The sequence below is a fragment of the Xenopus laevis genome, chromosome 1S, assembly GCF_017654675.1.
Source record: "Xenopus laevis strain J_2021 chromosome 1S, Xenopus_laevis_v10.1, whole genome shotgun sequence".
Classification (NCBI taxonomy): Eukaryota; Metazoa; Chordata; class Amphibia; order Anura; family Pipidae; genus Xenopus; species Xenopus laevis.
Window position 1 is genome coordinate 201,316,546 of NC_054372.1, and position 16,031 is coordinate 201,332,576.

Consider the following 16,031-nt stretch of genomic DNA (forward strand, 5'->3'; position numbering starts at 1 on the left):
GGGAACAGGTGGTCAAGGTGGAAGGCGGAGTGGAGGGTGGTTCAGACGGGTCAAGGAGAGCAGAGGTAGAGCAGTAAGATGCTGGACCAGAAGGAGTGTGGCTTTTAGTTTGCCTGTTGCCTTTGAGGTGTTGCTCCCAAAGTGCTTTGTGCTTGCCGCTCATGTGCCTTCGCATAGAAGTTGTACCTATGTGGCTGTTGGGCTTACCAAGGCTCAGTTTCTGACTGCACTCATTGCAAATTACAATGCTTTTGTCAGAGGCACACACATTAAAAAAATCCCACACTGCTGACTTTTTGGAAGTGTGCGATCTGGCGGTAACAGTAGAAGTTGGCGAGTTGGCGGTATTGGCGGCAATGGCGGGTGCGTTGGCCGGCTGAACACAGGTGCCGATACATGTTGTTGCCCTACTGATCCCTGCGGGCTGTCCTCCCTGCTTCTTCTAAGTCTTATTCTCCTACTGCCTCTCTGACTCTCCGTCTCTCCATCTGAACTACCCTCCTCTTGCTCTCTTCTACTAGGCACCCACAAAACATCAATCTCCTCATCATCATTCTCCTCAGATGCATCAATTTCTTCTGACACATCACAGAAGGAAGCAGCAGCGGGGACCTCCTCCTCATCACTCATTATGTCCATCTCTATCGTGTTCTCTGCCAGAATTAAATCTGGTGTAAGGTCCTCATCTCCTTCATCTTCTTCTGGCAATAATGGTTGCGCATTACTCAGTTCAAGAAACTCATGGGAAAATAACTCCTCTGACCCCAGTGAAGAAGGGGCACCGGTGGTGGAGGAAGTGTTACGTGGGGTGGCCATAGCAGTGGAGGATGAGGAGGATGTTGTGGTAAAGTTAGAAACGGTAGAGGATGGGGTGTGCTGTGTAAGCCAGTCAACTACCTCTTCAGCATTTTGGGAGTTCAGGGTCATTGGCTTTTTAAAACTGGGCAATTTGCTAGGGCCACAGGATTGCATAGCAGCACGGCCCCTAGCACGGCCTCTGCGTGGCGGCCTGCCTTTGCCTGGCATTATTTTTAAAAAAACAACAACAACAACAAAAACTCAGTTGGTTTTTCTGGAAACGATAATACACACAGCTAGATGGCGGGTTGAAGAAAACACTGTGCAAATAATGCCTACAAGTCAACGTATACACTACTACAGCGGTGGATACGGATTACGTAAAATATATGAATGCTGCTTGAAAAAAAGTAACTCAAGTGGTTTTTCTAGAGACGATAATATTATCAATATTTAGACAAAATGTGAACAAGGTCACACAGCTCGATGGCGGGTTGAAGAAAACAGTGTGCAAATAATGCCTACAAGGTCAACGTATACACTACTACAGCGGTGGATACGGATTACGTAAAATATATGAATGCTGCTTGAAAAAAGTAACTCGGTGTTTTTTCTGGAGACGGTAATATTATGATATTTAGACAGAATGTGAACAAGTCACACAGCTGATGGCGGGTTGAAGAAAACAGTGTGCAAATAATGCCTACAAGGTCAACGTATACACTACTACAGCGGTGGATACGGATTACGTAAAATATATTAATGGCTGCTTGAAAAAAGTACTCCGGTGTTTTTTCTGGAGACGGTAATATTATGGATATTTAGACAGAATGTGAACAAGGTCACACAGCTAGATGGCGGGTTGAAGAAAACAGTGTGCAAATAATGCCTACAAGGTCAACGTATACACTACTACAGCGGTGGATACGGATTACGTAAAATATATGAATGCTGCTTGAAAAAAGTACTCCGGTGTTTTTTCTGGAGACGGTAATATTATGGATATTTAGACAGAATGTGAACAAGGTCACACAGCTAGATGGCGGGTTGAAGAAAACAGTGTGCAAATAATGCCTACAAGGTCAACGTATACACTACTACAGCGGTGGATACGGATTACGTAAAATATAATGAATGCTGCTTGAAAAAAGTAACTCAAGTGGTTTTTCTAGAGACGATAATATTATCAATATTTAGACAAAATGTGAACAAGCTCACACAGCTAGATGGCGGGTTGAAGAAAACAGTGTGCAAATAATGCCTACAAGGTCAACGTATACACTACTACAGCGGTGGATACGGATTACGTAAAATATATGAATGCTGCTTGAAAAAAGTCACTCCGGTGTTTTTTCTGGAGACGGTAATATTATGGATATTTAGACAGAATGTGAACAAGGTCACACAGCTAGATGGCGGGTTGAAGAAAACAGTGTGCAAATAATGCCTACAAGGTCAACGTATACACTACTACAGCGGTGGATACGGATTACGTAAAATATATTATGGCTGCTTGAAAAAAGTCACTCCGGTGTTTTTTCTGGAGACGGTAATATTATGGATATTTAGACAGAATGTGAACAAGGTCACACAGCTAGATGGCGGGTTGAAGAAAAACAGTGTGCAAATAATGCCTACAAGGTCAACGTATACACTACTACAGCGGTGGATACGGATTACGTAAAATATATTATGGCTGCTTGAAAAAAGTCACTCCGGTGTTTTTTCTGGAGACGGTAATATTATGGATATTTAGACAGAATGTGAACAAGGTCACACAGCTAGATGGCGGGTTGAAGAAAACAGTGTGCAAATAATGCCTACAAGGTCAACGTATACACTACTACAGCGGTGGATACGGATTACGTAAAATATATTATGGCTGCTTGAAAAAAGTCACTCCGGTGTTTTTTCTGGAGACGGTAATATTATGGATATTTAGACAGAATGTGAACAAGGTCACACAGCTAGATGGCGGGTTGAAGAAACACTGTGCAAATAATGCCTACAAGGTCAACGTATACACTACTACAGCGGTGGATACGGATTACGTAAAATATATTATGGCTGCTTGAAAAAAAGTCACTCCAGTGTTTTTTCTGGAGACGGTAATATTATGGATATTTAGACAGAATGTGAACAAGGTCACACAGCTAGATGGCGGGTTGAAGAAAACAGTGTGCAAATAATGCCTACAAGGTCAACGTATACACTACTACAGCGGTGGATACGGATTACGTAAAATATATGAATGCTGCTTGAAAAAAGTCACTCAGTGTTTTTTCTGGAGACGGTAATATTATGGATATTTAGACAGAATGTGAACAAGGTCACACAGCTAGATGGCGGGTTGAAGAAAACAGTGTGCAAATAATGCCTACAAGGTCAACGTATACACTACTACAGCGGTGGATACGGATTACGTAAAATATATGAATGCTGCTTGAAAAAAGTAACTCAAGTGGTTTTTCTAGAGACGATAATATTATCAATATTTAGACAAAATGTGAACAAGCTCACACAGCTAGATGGCGGGTTGAAGAAAACAGTGTGCAAATAATGCCTACAAGGTCAACGTATACACTACTACAGCGGTGGATACGGATTACGTAAAATATATTATGGCTGCTTGAAAAAAGTCACTCCCGGTGTTTTTTCTGGAGACGGTAATATTATGGATATTTAGACAGAATGTGAACAAGGTCACACAGCTAGATGGCGGGTTGAAGAAAACAGTGTGCAAATAATGCCTACAGGGCAAATAATGCCTAAAAGGTCAACTTATACACTACTACAGCGGTAGTAAAATAAAAAAAGTAAAATAAAAAAAAATGAATATTAAAAAAAAAAATTAAAGTTGGTGCTGCTGAACTACTAGGAGCAGCAGATTAGCACACCAGTCCCACTCCCCAACACTGCTAGACTAATAGCACTGGGCTCTTATAGTAGTAGTAGTAGTAGTAGTAAAACAACAAAAAAATAAATAAAAGCAGTCCTTACAAGGACTACTGTTATTGCAGCAGTCAGCAGATGAGATCAGAAGCAGGACAGCTGCCCACTGCAGCTACATACAGAGCACTGCAGTAGAAGGTAGATTACTAGCCAGCAAAGCTACCTAAGCTTAAATGTCCCTCAAACCCCTGCAGACTTCTGTCCCTCCAATAACAGAGCAGTATCAAAACGATTACTAGCCAGCAAACTTTCAACTGTCCCTGAAATCACTAACAGGCAGCAGCTCTCTCCCTACACTATCTCTTCAGCACACACAGGCAGAGTGAAAAAACGCTGCAGGGCTTCGGTTTTTATAGGGAAGGGGAGTGGTCCAGGGGAGAGCTTCCTGATTGGCTGCCATGTCCTGCTGGTCTGGGGTGAGAGGGCAAAAAAAAGCGCCAACAATGGCGAACCCAAAATGGCGAACGTCGCGCGACGTTCGCGAACTTCCGGCGAGCGCGAACACCCGATGTTCGCGCGAACAAGTTCGCCGGCGAACAGTTTGCGACATCTCTACTGCTCAGCCCAATGTCTTTTTGTACAGTATTTTTTCTATTAAGAATGTTACTTCAGCAACAGAGTCTTGTCCCACACACCTGCCTGTGTCTTATTCCCAATATAAAGTTATGAGTATAGATCACCCTGCCTGCCCAATGTTCCTAACCCAAGGGGGTGGATATAAAGTTGCTCCTCTGTTTACTGCTACAATTGACCCTACTCTTCTGGGAAGATCCCACTAGATGTTTTTGCTGGGAGTTGCTGCTGGGAGTTGCTTCCACTAGTGAGTCGGGACTCAGCTCTGCCGCTGAACTGTTGTTGATCTTGGAGTGTAGGCCACAGACTGTCCAAACTCATTGACAAACACCCCTGGGAACTGAACTTGTTTCTTCTCTCTCCACCTTTAGTGCCAAACTCATTGTCAGACAAGGAATTGGATCTCCAATTGGTGCAACTAAACATCTAATTCCTCTATATAGTCTTTATTATTTGTATTGTTTCCATTGTTGTATATCCACAGCAAATACATTTCCCTCATGCCACATTCTATTCATTTCAGGGATACAAAGAGCCCAAATTCTTCATAGCTACCCAAGGTAAGTCTCTCCCCAACCTGAGCCTTGAACTTAGACTTTTATAATGATTTGGCCAACGCTACAGCCTGAGTCTCTGATACATTATATCTTTATAAAACACACGTTTTAGTTGTGGTCACACATTATGGTCACACATTATGGGAACAGTTATTGTGGGTAAAAAACATGACAATGGGTTATTAATGAGCCCATTAGTTATTGTGTAGGGACACCATGAGTACAATAAACTTCCTCCTGAGCTTAGTGATGAGGTTCATCTGACCAGTAGGAGTTGGGGTGAAGGAGAGGGGTTTATTAATCCTGGCACAGGTTTATCTGCAAATAATGTGGGGTTCAGTAACATGAGGGGTGCATGTGTTGGTCCCAGGTCCCCTCCCAGAGACGTTGGCAGATTTCTGGCACATGGTTTGGCAGGAGAAGAGCTCAGTCATTGTGATGCTGACGGCTTTAGAGGAGCAGAACAAGGTGAGGAGATACTGGACTTTCTGCAAATGTGCTGCTTTGTGGTTGGTACCAGTTTTATGGGATTTTCCTTTGGCCAATTGTGGATGTTTGGCTCAACAATAGACACAAGGGCAAATATGTCTCATCATCAGAAAATCTGTTTCTTCCTATTGGATCACCCAGAGTGTCGGAAGGATGTGGCCCTGAAAGGGATTTAGTGGCCCGTAGCCTGATCCAGGAGTCCAGCGACTTGCTTGGGTCACATCATAATCTCAATAGGAATTTTGGGAACATGTATATTGAATAATCTTCTCACTAGATGGGAAAAGTGGGGAGGAGAATCCATACATTTTTGACTTCTTCAAATGTTTCCTAAAAGGTATTTTTCCATATTGTGACCAGTCAGTGTAAAGTTCCTTCCCATAGGAAATACAAGGAGAGTCATGGTGCTGGCTGGGAATTCAGGCCAATAGATAAAGCCAAGAGTCAGCCCTAGCCAGGGGCCACTGGTGCTCCCCCAGTATGTGTCTATAACTGTTACTTTCTGGGGGGCTTCCTAGATAAAGACAAGAGTCAGCTCCAGCCAGGGGCCACTTGTGCACCCCAATATCACTCTGTGTAACTGTTACTTTTTTGGGGGTTCCAGGTAAAATGTGAGCGTTATTGGCCAGAAGAGATCCAGACATATGGAGACATCAGAGTTTCAGTAGAAAGTACGAGCCAGACAGGAGCTTTCATTAGCCGCAGCTTCACCCTACAGAAGGTACAGTATTCTGGGTTAGTACATATGGACAGACATGGACAGACACTGAGCTTTACCACTGCCTTTAGCAATAATTACCCTAAATGCCAGTAAGATCACTGCAGAAATGCATTATGAGCATTAAAGTAGTTCTTCACCTTTAAATTAACTGTTAGTATGATGTAGAGAGGGATATTCTGAGACAATTTGCAATTGTCCATTTTTATTCAGCAGCTCTCCAGGTTGCAAGTTCGGAAGTCTGGTTGCTAGGGTCCTAATTCCCCTAGCAATATAAATAAGAGACTGGAATATGAATAGGAGAGGCCTGAATAGAAAGATGAGCAATAAAAAGTAACAATAACAATATATTTGTTTTTTTAGATGGGGTCAGTGACCCCCATTTGAAAGCAGGAAAGAGTCAGAAGAAAAAGCAAACAAAAAACCAAATACAATACTATTAAAAAGAAAAAAATGTACATCGATTGAAAAGTTGTTCAGATTTAGCCATTCTATAACAAACGAAAAGTTAACTTAAGGGTAAGGACACATTGGCAGATTCGGGGAGATTAGCCGCCCCCGCGACAAATCACCTCTGCTTCGGGGCGACTAATCTCACCAAATCTGCTCGTGTTTCCTTAACCCTAAAGGTGAACCACCCCTTTAACTAAATCCAGACATGGCAGTAAGATCACTGCAATAATGGACAAAAAACAAATCAACCCCAAATATGTCAGTTAGATGATTGCAGAAAAAGGAGAGAAAGCATTTGCTGGCAGAATATAAGAGCCTTCTTTCTTAGTGCTGCCATACTGCTTGCTGGCTCCTGCCTCCTGCAGAGCTCAAACTCCCTAAATGATTCAAGATGGACGTGAGTTCCACAGTGGAACACACGGCCATCTTTAAACTATTTCATCCTAAGGAGAGAGTTTTTGGACAGTGAGCAGCCAGCAGGGCCCAACAGAACCAAGAGAGATGAGGGAGCATCAACAGTCCAGTATAGGAGCCAGTGAGTGGGGTCACCTGTTTGACGACAGGATTTTACCTCCCAAAATTTGAACATTTTCTGTGGCGGGAAGTACAGCAAAGATTTATTGGCCACATCCACTTTGTGGAAATAACCCTTTATACCAACCCATATATTTATCCCAAAATATTCCCAGATGTGCCAGTATATTTACTACAGAAAATGTGTAACAAGCCCATTAACCTCAGATGTGCCAGTATCATTACTATAGGAAATGTATAACAAGCCCATTAACCTCAGATGTGCCAGTATCATTACTATAGGAAATGTATAACAAGCCCATTAACCTCAGATGTGCCAGTATCATTACTATAGGAAATGTATAACAAGCCCATTAACCCCAGATGTGCCAGTATCATTACTATAGGAAATGTATAACAAGCCCATTAACCTCAGATGTGCCAGTATCATTACTATATGAAATGTATAACAAGCCCATTAACCTCAGATGTGCCACTATCATTACTATATGAAATGTATAACAAGCCAATTAACCTCAGATGTGCCAGTATCATTACTATATGAAATGTATAACAAGCCCATTAACCTCAGACATGCCAGTATCTTTACTACAGAAAATGAGTAACAAGCCCATTAACCTCAGACGTGCTAATATAATTACTACAGAAAATGGGGGAGGGGAAATCATATTAACCCTACATGTGCCAGTATATTTACTACAGAAAATGTATAATCAGCATATTAACCCCAGACATGCCAATATAATTATTAGAAAAAATAAATAATCATTTCATTTGTTGATGCCCATGCTTATCTGTCCCACACAGGGTTGCCAAATGGGCATTTTTAAGGGGCTGTCGGTTCAAAACCTCCTGCTTGGTTTTTAAAGTGTTAAAAACCAGTTAAACATTAGCAAGTGATAGTGAGTAATAGGGATGTGCCACAGCATTACTGAGCTGCCCTCAATGTCCCAGCAGGGGTGCTTCGCCAATGAGGCGAGTTGAGGCTGTCGCCTCAGGCAGCAGCACCCCACTAGGTACCAGGGGCAGCAAAAATGCTGCTCCTGGTACTTTAAGAGCGAATTTCTGGGGGAGGGGGGCAGCAGCTACTGTTGCTGCCTCAGGCGGCAGAGGGGCCAGGATCGCCCCTGTGTCCCAGCCCTGCTCTCTGACATTACCAACATCAGGAGAAGATGCAACTCTGGTCCCACCTCTAATCACTGACTGGCACAGGTAGAATGAGATACACTGTCTCTTTAACCCAAATCTCCCACATTCGGCAGGTGGGAGACTCAGCCCAAAGGACAGTAGAGCATCTGCATTACCTGCAATGGCCGGACCATGGAGTTCCCAGTAAGCCATCTGGGCTTCTGCAGCTGATGGACCAGATGAATAAGTGCAAGCTTCCCGGGTCAGGCCCAGTTATAGTGCATTGCAGGTAAGATCCCTGATGTTCATTGGGGCTATAGACAGGGTTCTACTCTGGATGATGTGAAGCTGCCAAATAGGAAACCCCTTTATAAATACCCTTTAAATGTTACCTAGTGATGTTATTGGACATTATGTGGATTGTAAGCTCTCCGGGGCAAGAATGTGCTCCTTCTGCTGTCTCTACACACTGAGCATTCTGTATGTTCTGTGCATAGTGAAAGTGTTTTGGGTTAAATTTGCAGTGCAGGGATTGGTCGGACGGGGACGCTGCTGGCGCTGGACATATTGCTGAAGAGGGCACGGGCCGAGGGCAAGGTGAATGTGTATGACTGTGCCCTCCAGATGCGCAGGAGACGACCCAATATGATACAGAACCAGGTAAACTGACAGCTTTGTACCTTGTGAGAAGAGAGAAACTATAACAATTAACCCCATGTAACCAAAATAAACCTTTTAGTTGAGCCTGTAGGACTGGCCAGCCAAGTGCATGGGAACAACTCTTGTACTTCTTGCAAGAGTCGCATTCAGCTGTATCATCGTTTATTTTCTTTTTCCCACATTTGAAAATGTAAATTAGGTTTCAGGTTGAGTTGTGTATTTAGGCAAAGGCCAATGAGTTGAGAGTCTCTTTGGTTACACATTGCAGGGTCAGTACATGTTCCTGTATGACGTGTTGCTGGAGACACTTGTGTGCAGTTCCACCAGTCTGCCAGTAGAGGGAGTCCTGACTCACATGCGCCACATGCAGACCCTGGATCCTGGAACCAACACATCCGGCTTCACCAGGGAATTCCAGGTTGGTAGATCCTTCATTTGCTATTTCTCATTGGCCCCTGTGCCCCACCCCCTATACTTACTGTGTCAGATGGGGGCGCTGTGCAGAGATACCTCTGTTTTTCTTTTTCACTTGTTCCAACTGTAGCTAGAAACCTAATACATGCTTGAGAGGTACCTCGAGATACACACACATACCTGGGATGTACCTCAAAATACCCACCCAACATATACTATTGAAGTACCTCTAGATACCCACCCAACATATACTATTGAAGTACCTCTAGATACCCACCCAACATATACTATGGAAGTACCTCTAGATACCCACCCAACATATACTATGGAAGTACCTCTAGATACCCACCCAACATATACTATGGAAGTACCTCTAGATACCCACCCAACATATACTATGGAAGTACCTCTAGATACCCACCCAACATATACTATGGAAGTACCTCTAGATACCCACCCAACATATACTATGGAAGTACCTCTGATACCCACCCAACATATACTATGGAAGTACCTCTAGATACCCACCGAACACATAATATGGAAGTACTTCTAGATACTCACTAGGAATGCACCGAATCCAGGATTCGGTTCAGGATTCGGCCAGAATTCTGCGTTTTTCAGCAGGATTTGGATTCGGCCGAAATCCTTCTGCCAGGCCAAACCGAATCTGAATCCAAATTTGCATAAACAAATTAGGGGTGGGGAGGGAAATTGTCACATATTTGTCACAAAACAAGGAATTATGATTCTGATTCGGTTCGGTATTCAGCCGAATATTTCACGAAGGATTCGGGGGTTCGGGCAAATACAAAATAGTGCATTCGGTGCATCCCTTATACTCACCCAACATATACTATGGAAGTACCTCTAGACACCCACTCAACATATACTATGGAAGTACCTCTAGATACCCACCCAACATATACTATGAAAGAACCTCTTGATACCCACCCAACATATACTATTGAAGTACCTCTAGATACCCACCCAATATAGACTATGGAAGTACCTCTAGATACCCACACATACCTGGGAGATACCTCTAGATACCCACCCAACACATACTATGAAAGAACCTCGTGATACCCACAGACACATACCTGGGAGGTACCTCTAGATACCCACGCAACACTCTCTAGTAAGTAGATTTATAATAAAGCAGGAGTGGTTTCTAGAAGATGGAAACTGACAACTTTTTTATTTAGAGGGACAAGCTCAGATTTTGGGACACAAAATGGGAGGGATTTAACAGAAAGGGGGCAGGTGCATGTGGGCAGTTTTGGGGTGGACTGTAAAGGTTTCTTTTACCTGGGAATGTTGCCAGTGGGGTTGCATTACAAATAGCGGGGGACATAGTCTGGTGTATGGTATATACAGGGGGTATTAGTATCATTGCTGTGTATTACATGTAGGCAGGGGCATGAGATATACAGGGGGGGTATTAGAGTCAGAAATGGGCACTAATTTAATAATATATATATTTATATTTATAACAACATTTCAGGAGCCTCACACATTTTGTGCCGGGTGCATCAGTGGCCTTGTGCCCATTTCCCATCATTGTGACTTTCCATGTGAGGGGCACCTGGACAACATCTGTAATTTGGGGGGGGGGTTGTACCTACTTCCTGGCTCCCCACTGTTTTGTTCATCACATGTTAACCCTTTCAGGCTGTGGAGAAACTAACAGAACTGTATAGAATCTGCTCGTACAGAGAAGCCCATGAGAATCACTGCAAGAATCTTCATCCCGACATCATTCCAGGTCATTCCATTAGTCTTGATCCCTATAATCCTTACAGTGGTACCCCAACTTAGTCTTTCTCTTGTAGGCACTGAAATGCAGCACTTTATGTAGAAACCCTCAGTACAGCTGCCCCACTGCGCCCCTAGTTCTCTAATGTAAATGCCCCAAACAAATCATTACTGATGCAACTGACCAATGAGAATGCTGCTTCCCAGCGGCCATCTTGCTCTTATGCTACATGGGGAGATGTGGCCCCAAGATATGACATTGGAATGAGGCATCAGAAGGGACAACACTCTGCTGTTTACTTGTTCTGGGATAAAGAAGCCACGTTTAACCCTTCCAGTTGCAGGAACAAAGAACAGATTCCCACAGATCAGCTGGAATTCTAATTGGGGGGTTCCTTTCCATATTAATAGCGACACTGACCCTGGAGAGACGGGGAAACGTTTTATAAAAGGGTTGTTCACCTTTGAGTTAACTGTTAGTATGATGTAGAGAGTTATATTCTGAGACAATTTGTAATTGGTTTTCATTTTTTATTATTTGTGCATTTTGAGTTGTTTAGATTTTTATTCAGCAGCTCTCCAGTTCCATCAATTCCATCAATCTGGTTGCTAGGGTGCAAATTCCCCTAGCAACCATGCACTGATTTATTAAGAGACCAGAATATGAATAGGAGAGGCCTGAATAGAAAGATGAGTAATACAATTTAGCAATTACAATATATTTGTAGCCTTACAGAGCATTTGTTTATAGATGGGGTCAGTGACCCCCATTTGAAAGCTGGACAGAGTCAGAATAAGAAGCCAAATAATTAAAAAACTATTAAAAATAAATAATGAAGACAAATTAAAAAGTTGATTAGAATTGGCCATTCTATAACATACTAAAAGTTAACTTGAAGGTGAACCACCCCTTTAATCAATATTTACAACATGAATGGTGCTGAACTACAGCTCCCAACATTCCTTAACCTTGGTAAAATGTTAAATATATTGTGGTTTTGGCAGTGCAAGAATAATGGGTAAAGTATGGGGGAACAGCAGTGTTTATCTTCCCTTTAATGGGTAGGTTAATGGGTAGGTCAATAGGTAGGTTAATGGGTAGTTCAAAATTTATAAACAGCCCTATAAAATTGGGGTGTGACTGTATTTCACCTAAATAAAAAATCCCATTATACTGTGCTGCCTAAGGGAAACCATATGGCAGCTCCAACCCAAATCTATGTCTATAGATACTGAAGGAAGGAATGTTCCATGTACAGGATAATCTCCTCCCTCTCCCTGTACCATTCTGGGTGTGGCCTGTTTGTATCAGTTCCTGATTGGCTGTCACGTATATAACAATAACTTCTGCACCCTCAGGTGATCACTGTCGTCCAATCCTAATGTCTGTGATGGACCAACATGGCGCCCCTGGTTACATCAATGCTGTGTTTATAAATGTAAGTATATTGTACAGTTATTATATTCTATATAATGTCCCACCCCAGAGGGACCCTAAATACCCACGTATTCATTTGTCCCCCTGCCAATAGCCTCTGGGACAGACAAGAAGTGCCCCTGGGGTGGGATAAACCAGACACAGCCTCCAATAAACCAAATAACTTGTTATCTAGTGAAAGAGAAAGTTAAACCAGACACAATAGGAGTTATTTTCTTCAGGGAAATATTCCCAGTGGCCTCCAGTTCTACTTCCTGGACCCCATTATAGTAGTAATCTTACTGGTATGTCTGTGGCTAATGTGCTCACAATCCATGTACTGCAGTCATCTTACTGGTATGTCTGGGCTTATAGTGGCCCACAGGGGCCCAGGTAGCCTAGTCCAACACTGGCCACTGACCTCCAGGCTCCCACATCATGTCCTGTTATGACCAACTCATGCCCCATTGGCCAAGACTCCGCTCCATTACTCACTGATCACACCCCTTGCTCAGCCTTATAGCTACTCGCCCCATTTAACAGTAATAACGAGTATTCCCAGAAATAAGTTTAGGGTCACTAACGACCATCTGGAAGAATGGAAATATTCTGTATTGTGGGTAGATAATAGGGCGACTCTGCTATAATATATATTTATGTCCCTATAACCTTCTATACTGGGGCCTTCACTTCTCATGGGCCTGTCCATTGGTTCTGGTTACCAGTCATGTGACACTGTGCTGTATTTATAAGTTATATATTATATTGTTTGTCTGGTACATAATACTGATCACACGGATGTATAAAGTGCTGTTAAGGAGTCACATAAAATGCATAAAAGTACAATTTACTGTAAATGACAGTACAATATACTATAACAGTAGCATATATAAAAGTACACAATAAATACAATAAATATACACAGTACACAGAACTCATATAAGGACACAGAGCTTAAGTGCTATGGGGTAAGGGACACAGTAGCAAGGAGGTCCCTACCCCATAGAGCTTACAGTCTTTAAGTCACATGTTTAAGAACCCCTGGTGCCCATATATGTGTTTTAGGGGGCACCCCAGATCCTAATGTACAACCATCTCTGGATGGACCCTGGGGGCATCTGTACCAATGTTCTGTCTTTCCCTTGAAACCCCGTGTTCCTTGCGTGTTCCTTTCATGTTCCCCATTTTCCCCCAGTCCAACAGCCAAGAGGATCAGTTCATTGTCACTCAGCTCCCCAAATTGGAGACACTGCCGGATCTCTGGTCCCTGGTGTGGGATTATAGATGCACCTCCATCATTGTGATGCACCCGGCGCAGGACATACGGCGGGTTAGTGGCACCTTCAGTTTATACAGAAGAGTTTATATACAGTTTATACAGAGTTTATATTATACAGTTTATACAGAGTTTCTATACAGTTTATACAGAGTTTATATACAGTTTATACAGAGTTTCTATACAGTTTATACAGAGTTTCTATTATACAGTTAATACAGAGTTTCTATTATACAGTTAATACAGAGTTTCTATTATACAACACATAGTTACACAGTAGTTTAGGTTGAAGAAAGACACAAGTGAGATGTGTGTAACTGTAGTGGATCCAGAGGAAGGAGACAGAAAACAACAGATGCCTCATTACACTGGGATACAGGTGTGTCTGTGAGCGCCAGATGCATCAGTTCAACTCTTCTGTCCCCAGTTATTATTGGTCACACACATGTATCTCTGACATCTCTTTCCCCACAGCTTTGTCCGCACTTCTAGCCGGTGTCTGGGGAATCAACTTACAGCAACTTCCAGGTCAAGAAGATTTCCAGCCTAAGAGACAGCGGCTTCTCTGGGGCGACACTTCACTTGCAGCATAAGAAAGAGGTGAGCGGTGCAAACAAAGAATGGGGATGGGGGTATATGGGGTAACGGGTATATATACAGTATACAGCAGTACTTATATACACAGCACCAGGGTGAGGAAGTCAAATTGCCATCAATGTCTCTGTGCCGAGTACAAAACAAAAACTGTGGGACCGTGTTAGCCAATAGCACAAATAACAAATAAATACAAAAATGATACCTATGTAGCGCTGTAATACATTGAGTGGAAGTGGAACCGTCTCTGTAATCAGCTTACTTTCAAATATATTTGTGCCACGGTTGAGACGGATTTTCTCAGGTGCAAGCCCTCGCAACAGTGTGGAGGCAGGGTGTAGTGCAACTGTAACAATGTGCTAATGCACAAGAAATGGGCGCCAGTGGTTCTTTTATGCTTAACCACAGAACTCAGTTTATTTACAACACAATCCACAATGGAGTTCATAGGACATATAGTACATATAGTACAAAGGATAGCACATATACTCACAGCACTAAAGAACAGCTAGATCCCTGCAGGCAAGGGGAAAGTTACAGCAGTAGTTAAGCAGCAATTGAGAAGCTACTCCCAGCTTTCAGCCTGTGCCCTAAGTGGAACCCAGGAGAAATTCTATCATCCCTAAGTCTATGCACTTCGTTCCTACTTCTGGGTTATCAGTATGCGGGATCTGAATCCCTTGTCGGAGTATAGCTATCCACTTTACTAGGCCTAAGCTCCTAGGTTCCACTGCCCATTCCCTACCTGCCTGCTGGGTAAGGGCTAAAGCAATGGACCCAGAGCACATGGTTTCCTAGACCTTTATACTGTAGCACAGTGCCATCTACAGTACACTGTGAGAACTACAGGGGCTTACATAAGCAGAGCAAGGGCACAAGTCCCCATCAGGACCCATTTAGGTGTCTAAAACCTTAAGGATGTGCCTGCCAATATTATGTGAGGGTGTCTAAATTGTCACATCCCTGCACCTATATGGGCTAACAATAAAAATACATTACAAGCCACTCAGCAGAGACATTACAGGGAGTTGCTGTAGGTTTTGCGCACTTTAGTTTATTTCAGCAGGAAAATGTAAAGTTAGTGTGTCTCACAATGTAAGTGCGGCGGTGCCATGTAGTGTAGGGTAGTTTGTTCAACTGAACTGCAGAACTGCAGCTCCCATACTGTAAGTACAGTCTTTGTGTAAGAGCGTTGCATGCTGGGAATAAGTTTATTATGCTGGGAATAAGTTTATTATGCTGGGGACCCGGTACCATATCATGGTGGGGTTTCCTATTCTAGTGAACAGTAGGCAACATTGAGGGAGAGGGATACCCTGTGCCACCTAAAACTGTCACTCCTGCTCTCTGTCAGCCCATCCTTGAGGTGCAGCTGTGGCATCTGGACTCTTGGCCTAAAGACAAACCTGTTCCACAGAACCCGGGGGCCATCATTAGCCTCATTGGCAAAGTGGAGCGGCTGCAGCAGCAGGACAAAGAGAGTCATGTACTTGTGATCTGTAGGTAAGTACCCCAGCAGGGGGCAAGAGAGGTTTATTCTAGTGATCTGCAAGTACCACAGGGAATAGAGAGCTGAATCACATTTTTGGATGGCAACCATAAGCCAGAGCCACTGATGCCCCCTCCTACTGCAGCCAATAGAAAATGACCTGCAATACTCACTATATATTCTAAATGCCCCATATATTCTGGTCATTATGTGAAAGTATT

The 16,031-nt window shown here is 43.0% G+C and overlaps 1 protein-coding gene across 1 annotated transcript in view; it reads left to right on the forward strand.

Annotated features, from left to right (window-relative positions):
* The window catches only part of LOC121399247 (receptor-type tyrosine-protein phosphatase F-like), a 51,178-nt gene that overhangs the window by 33,716 nt on the left and 1,431 nt on the right, over positions 1-16,031 (forward strand). The window contains exons 11-21 of the mRNA XM_041579294.1: positions 4,847-4,883; positions 5,251-5,348; positions 5,974-6,090; positions 8,337-8,491; positions 8,727-8,862; positions 9,131-9,280; positions 10,951-11,044; positions 12,394-12,473; positions 13,647-13,781; positions 14,202-14,327; positions 15,676-15,824. Coding sequence (XP_041435228.1) covers positions 4,847-4,883; positions 5,251-5,348; positions 5,974-6,090; positions 8,337-8,491; positions 8,727-8,862; positions 9,131-9,280; positions 10,951-11,044; positions 12,394-12,473; positions 13,647-13,781; positions 14,202-14,219 — 1,020 coding nt within the window. The 3' untranslated portion in view covers positions 14,220-14,327; positions 15,676-15,824. The remainder of the gene's footprint in view (positions 1-4,846; positions 4,884-5,250; positions 5,349-5,973; positions 6,091-8,336; positions 8,492-8,726; positions 8,863-9,130; positions 9,281-10,950; positions 11,045-12,393; positions 12,474-13,646; positions 13,782-14,201; positions 14,328-15,675; positions 15,825-16,031) is intronic.